Here is a 6,416-nt window from a genome sequence, read left to right on the forward strand (position 1 = left end):
CCTGCTGTCCTGAGTCCAGAGAGATATCCTGTCCCACTCTCAATCATGGTCCAAAGTTACTGGGCATTGAATCTACCCTGAGAGTTCACGTTAAAAAACCTCCCCTCTCTTCCCCCAAACCATCAATCTTACTGTTCTCTCATAGTCCCCCTGGGACAGCATTCAGCACAATCCACTTCCCACAGCGCCTTACCAATCTCTAAAGCTGTGGTTTATCGCAAGGTGGCAACAGGAGACAGTCTCCTGTATCCTCAGAGTGTAGTTAGTCATCGTCTCGCTTGGCAGGAGGAAAAGCGCCAGGGCAACTAGCAAGGAAATCAAGGTCAGGCCACACCTCCTCATTCACGTTTTTATTGCTATGTGTTCCCAATACAACAAACAGCATCAGTAGTGTACACCTTGATAAAAAGGAACTTTCAGCTTAGTAGAAAAGAAAGCATATAGGTCAAAAGTGGAAGGAATATGTACATCTTATGGGAGGTGTATGTGTGTGACCGTCTTCGGATTCCCTGTGGACCGGATGTGTGTACACCCAAGTAAACTAGAGAGAATTTTGTCCTAGTGAAGTTTTCAAGAAAGAGAGATCTTTTATAAGGCTCAAGGATTGTTAACACTCAGGAAGTCACCTAACTTGACAATTAAAAATTCTTTCATGGAGTAGCAGCAATTCTTTCGAGGTATCGAGTCATAGCTTAGACTGTTCATTTATATAATGGCTACGAGGCAAAGCACCTTGCTCAGGCTGTGCTTTCAAGGGATAACGCATCTCAACTTCAGTCTGCCAATCTCTAGACCTGTTTCGAAAATGACTTCAAAAGCATGCTCCTAACACTTTTGTCTTTAAGCACACTTTAGGAAGTGCCTATATTTAAAATAGGTTTTGTTTGAGACATGATCTTGCTACATAGACCAGGCTGGCTGCACACTCACAGCAAGCCTCCTGCCTCAACTTCTGAATGCTGGGATGACATGTGTGCATGCACCTGGCTTTGGAACATGTTTCTAATGCACTAGTTCATCAAACAGCTAGCTGAATTCCTGACGGTTTTATGTGTCCTTGAAGGGGAACAAATGACCAACTCTGCATCAGCTCCTTAAAAAAATGCAAATGTCAAACACAAGAAATGCCTGTGATCCTGGCTTCTTGAATGGTGGTAGCAGCTGGGTCACAAGTTCAAGGCCTGCCCAGGTAACTTAGGAATATTTAGATTGTATTGAATACAAAAGGGGCTAGGGATACAGCACAGTGATGGAGAGCTTGCTCAGCATCTCTGAGGCCCTGGGTTCAATCAAGTACTGCCAATTACATAAGGATCTGTTCAATTTTAGTTCTTTGAGTTGGTTGTATGCTTGGTTTAAATTTGTCCTTTCTGCATAAAACGCAGCACACACCTAATTATGTCTCTCTAGTTCACTAAAATGTCATTGATATTAGTGTAAATATTAAAGACATAAAAAGACTATCAAGAAAAAAAATCAACTCTTAAAATAAATATCTTCAGATCTGTATCCTATATACAACTATTGTACATCCACTCCTGGGAGGGAGCATTTCCGGTATTGTTGAGCATGTTGGTCTCTGACAGAACTACCAGCATGGCACTGCAGTCAGATGCACCATGGCTGTGAACATGTAGCTATGAACCATGCAGAAAAATAAATATCTCAACCATAACAAAGACACTTCGTTGAGCCTGCCTTCAACACAATAACGTACTCAAGTGTCAGTTCTAGCCTGGTGCCACTTTTCTCAGCTGGGAGAAAACACGCACAACACCTTTGTGATTATCAAGTACAACCATTAGCACAAGAACAGGACATTGCTGAGGTGCGCACTGTGGCAAGGACGCCCTTTTGATACGATGGCAAGAAGGCTGGGGTTTGTCTTATACAAGCTCATCCACTGCACGGTGTGTGCATAGACACATGAAGATGCCAGGCCTGCTCCTTCTGCAGTAAGGATGGAAGGCAGTAGATGTAGTGAGGCACCTGTACACCCGCAGTGTCAACAGACAACACATGGCCAGCCCTCTTGATATGGTCAGTAGCTGCGATCCCAACTTCTTCGTAATATGCTGCTTTGAAATCAACTCATGGAATGTCTCATAAGGCAATACTCAATGACAGGCACCCTAGAACTTCCAGAAATGTAAGATAGTAAACAATCGTTGGAGAACATCTTTTTTTAAAATAATACTGATTTCTGCAATGTACAGTATTTACACAACAGTTGCAAATTTGCTCATACAGTATTTCTAATATAGATAAATAGGAATGCAAGTTTAAGAATTGTTTCCAAAATTTTTTTTGACGCGTAAACCATTGGCATCTGTTTGTATGATTTTTACTGTGACTTTTTAAAAACAAACAAAAATCAGCTGATATGCACAATTGGTGGCGGGCTCTTTTCTTCCTTAGAAAACAGCCAACACGTTTAACCATGTTCCATCCCTTTTCTGTTTTTGAGAGAAGCGTTCCAGGCTGGCCCAGAACTGGCAGCTGTCCTTCTGCCTTAGTTTCCCAAATGCTGGGATTCCAGGCAGGTGCCACTGCAGCTGGGCTCTTTCTTTCTGAAAACAGTCTTTGGTGCTTTTGTTTTCCCCAATGGATTCTGGTAAACAAGTGGATATGGAACAGGAGATGGATGGAAGTAACTAAAAAGTGAGCCAGCACTTCCTGTCCTTCCTTTTGCTGAGGATGAGAGTAAACCTTGTGTGGAGGGTCCTGCTTTTATTTAAACAAGCTGTATGCACCATGCACGGAGGGAGGCTGCTCAGGGTTCCCTTTGATCTCTATCCCCATAGGTCTGCTTTCTCAGCTCTCTGAGGTGGCTGACCTGACTGGATGTCTCTTGCTAATATTCTTTCCGTCTTTCTTTGGGGTTCTTGTCTGGGTAGAAGCACCTATTGAATCACTGATAGCAGGGGAGGGGGCCGCAGCCACGGATGAGGCAGAATGGAAGCCACCAGTTTTCATGGATGAGGAGGGTGGTACTGAGACCAGTGTCTTTCTTCCAGCCTGCTGTGTTTTCTTCTGGGGGAAGTTAGCACTAGGTTGGCTGCTGGCTCTGAATGCAGCATCAGTATTTGGATTTGCCAGGGAAGAGATGCTACTCAAGGATTTCTTCTCGGCACGGGTCCCTGAGTAGTAAGGGAGAAAGGGTGTAGGCATCACTAGAGATCTCGGAAGGTCACTAGGACCAAAGAGAGCATCACTGTGGATTTCAGCAGCTTCTTGAAGGTATGGTGGTGGCAGGGTACCACTGCGCTTGCTACATGACTCACAGCATAACTTGTTATACCCTGGTATGGAGCAGTATCGTGCTAGCACCTCCATTTGGCAGAATATGGACTTGTCACCCAAACATGGCTCATCTGCAAAAGAGTAAGGAAAAATTTCACATGCTTATTTTTACAAGGTTGAAAGAAATGACAATTATTTGAAAACTACAAATTCCAGTGATATCTGAAATCAACACATGAGCTGAGGACCCTAAGAGACTTACATAGATCTAACCTACATGGGAAGTAGAAAAAGACAAGATCTCCTGAGGAAATTGGGAGCGTGGGGATCATGGGGGAGGATAGAAAGGGAGGGGGGAGGAAGAAAGGGGAGTAGAGAAAAATATAAACAGTATGATTGATTCACTATAATAAGTAGTTTCATTTTGTTTACACTTTTTAAAAGGCAGGGCCTCACTGCATTGTCCAGGTTAGCCCTCACACGGCATCGCCCGGGTTAGCCTCCACAGGGTTGAGATTATAAGCATGTCCCACTACACCTGGCTGAACAAAACACCCTGTGTCCACCAAGAATTTGGCATGGTTGTTATTGTACTATCTCCAAAAGAACTTGTCAGAGCGCTAAGGGGAATTTTGTCTTCAAGATGAAATTGAGACATGTATGTGATTGTAGAAGGAGAAAACTAGGTTCATTCTGAAGATAACAGGAATATCATTTTTAGTTGTATAGTTGAAGTTTGCCTTCCTAATAAGTTTCTTCTGCAATAATTTTAAATTCACAATTAAAGTAAATATTAAACACCCCTAGTGTAACTGATTAAGCCTTTAAAAAGTTTTACCAAAGGGGGAAAAATGACCACTTTGATTAAAACACAATTCTCTGGCTTGAAGGCAAGTTTCATGCCTACTACTGGACATTCTAAGGCTTATTTTAAAACAAAACATTTCTATAAAATGTGCCAACTTTATTCTAAGTCATGTGTTTATATTTAATTTCATAGAGTTGACAGAATTTTATGTTTATAGATTAGAACCAGGATGTTTGTAGACACAAATGTGTCCCTGTACCCATTTAAAAAGCAAAGAATTATGGCACCATCATCACTCAAAAATCACAGCATATTCTATTATATAATATATATACAATATATAAGAATATACTTCAAGGTAAGGAATCTGCCACGTAACTCCAACACTGAGATGGCCCTTGTGGTGGTTGTTTTTTTAGAGGGTCAGTCAATGATGCCAGCTGTAGGCTAAGCTCCCCATTTCATGTGCCATTCCACGACCACATCCCAAATTGTAGAATGAATCATACAGTCAAGACATCTACAGACCTACTGTGTTATTTGGAGTTTGAATACTTGACACTTGCTGAGGTCAGAAGCTAGGCAATGTTCTTAGCGACTGAGGATTTGTGTGATTTTTAATATCAACTCTTCACTTGAGAACTGTGTTTTCTGTATGTCTGTCTAAGACAAACAAACTGCTTTGGACATTGTGACAAAAGCTGTCGACATTTACATTCTCTTTCTCCATCATACTAACCACGTCAGCCAGCTGCTGATTCGGGGGAGCACTCAGAACCATCCTCTGCACATTAGGGAAGCCTCAGATGAGAGACTCATCTAGAAGGGAGCATAACTGATAGCCCAATTCTCATTAGGGCCAGAATATGCTTCTATATGGATGAGGGAAAAGATACTGAGGACTAACAAGTTTTTCTAGACAGGAAGGCCTTAAAGGCAAATGAGAATTATAACCAAATATAATCAGACAACAAAATCAATCATTAAAGGAAGCTTTCCAGTCTGTTCACACCACTGTCCAGTGCTAAGAACTCTAGGCAAAGAGATTTATTCATATCAGACCCTGAAAGTCATCAGATTTGAGACCGTAGATTGAGCCTGAGGATGCTCCTTACCTGTTTGACTGAAATAACATAGAAACCTTAAACTTGGCTTTAGACCTAGAACTCAGGAAGTAAGCTCTGTAAAGGAACAGGGGTACGCTACCTACCACAGTTACGTAGTCTCCTCAGGACACTAATTTTACAGTACCTCTACCCATGACCATAAAACAGAACAAGTAAATATATTTTACTTTCAAAACACAACTGGTTGGTCACTCAGACAAATGCTTGACTTTAGCATAGGTACACGACGTCTATTTTGAAGTCACCCTTTTATTTATTTATTTTTTTTACATTCCCTAATTCCCCTGGATTTTCTCTTGCATGAGATACACATGCCACTAAACTTGTTTGCTTTTCTCATATCAGTCTGTCTTTTTTTTTCAGAGTTAGATATTTTATTTTTATTTTTTTGCTTATTTATTTACTAAAGATTTCTGCCTCCCATTTCCCTCCCCCTCCCCCGATCAAGTCCCCCTCCCTCGTCAGCCCGAAGAGCAATCAGGGTTTCCTGCCCTGTGGGAAGTCCAAGGACCACCCACCTCCATCCAGGTCTAGTAAGGTAAGCATCCAAACTGCCTAGGCTCCCACAGAGCCAGTACGTGCAGTAGGATCAAAACCCACTGAGGACTACTGAGAACTGAAGTCACCCTTTAAATGTAGGGGCAATTATTAGATAGGTCATTAGGTTTGAGTTCTATATATCTAAATAATTTTAGCAAAGTATCTCAAAGCCTGCTGTAATAATTCTAACCATATTCCACATCATTATAAAGGAAAGGAATAGATAAAAATAAGTTATCCTCAACAGAAACACACATTGAAAGGAGACGCATATATCTGACTTGGCCACACCCACTATCACCAATGTACTGTTCTTGTAATTCATTGATGCTTTCCCCCCTATTTCAAACAATATTCTCAGACTTATTTCCAAAGGTGTTTCTGTTGATTATTTCTTGATAAACAGATGGAAAGTCCAGACCTTACCCTAAAAGGAAACTCTGCTTCCTAAGGTTCGGCAGCATCATAATGATAAGGCTGATTAACGACCCACTCACCATTACATGGAGGCAGCTGGCAGGGTCTGACGGACTCGGGCTTTTCACCATCACAGTGGTCTCCAGCCCTACAGAGAACCTGTCTCACCTCTGTTCCTTCTCCACAGGTCACTGAGCACTGCAGAGACAAAGGCTGAGATTATAGACATCGGTTCTGCCGAGACCAGGGATGCATGCTCTCTCTCTCTCTCTCTCTCTCTC

The 6,416-nt window shown here is 41.9% G+C and overlaps 1 protein-coding gene across 2 annotated transcripts in view; it reads right to left on the reverse strand.

Annotated features, from left to right (window-relative positions):
- Positions 1–349: 349 nt before the first annotated feature.
- Adamts3 (ADAM metallopeptidase with thrombospondin type 1 motif 3) overlaps positions 350–6,416 on the reverse strand; it is a 204,922-nt gene continuing 198,855 nt past the window's right edge. For both annotated transcript variants that reach the window (XM_005359465.3, XM_005359466.3), the window contains exons 21-22: positions 6,216–6,333; positions 350–3,374 (exon numbers count right to left, since the gene is read on the reverse strand). In XM_005359465.3, coding sequence (XP_005359522.1) covers positions 2,815–3,374; positions 6,216–6,333 — 678 coding nt within the window. In that variant the 3' untranslated portion in view covers positions 350–2,814. The remainder of the gene's footprint in view (positions 3,375–6,215; positions 6,334–6,416) is intronic.

The sequence above is a fragment of the Microtus ochrogaster genome, linkage group LG1 (assembly GCF_000317375.1).
Source record: "Microtus ochrogaster isolate Prairie Vole_2 linkage group LG1, MicOch1.0, whole genome shotgun sequence".
Taxonomy (NCBI): domain Eukaryota; kingdom Metazoa; phylum Chordata; class Mammalia; order Rodentia; family Cricetidae; genus Microtus; species Microtus ochrogaster.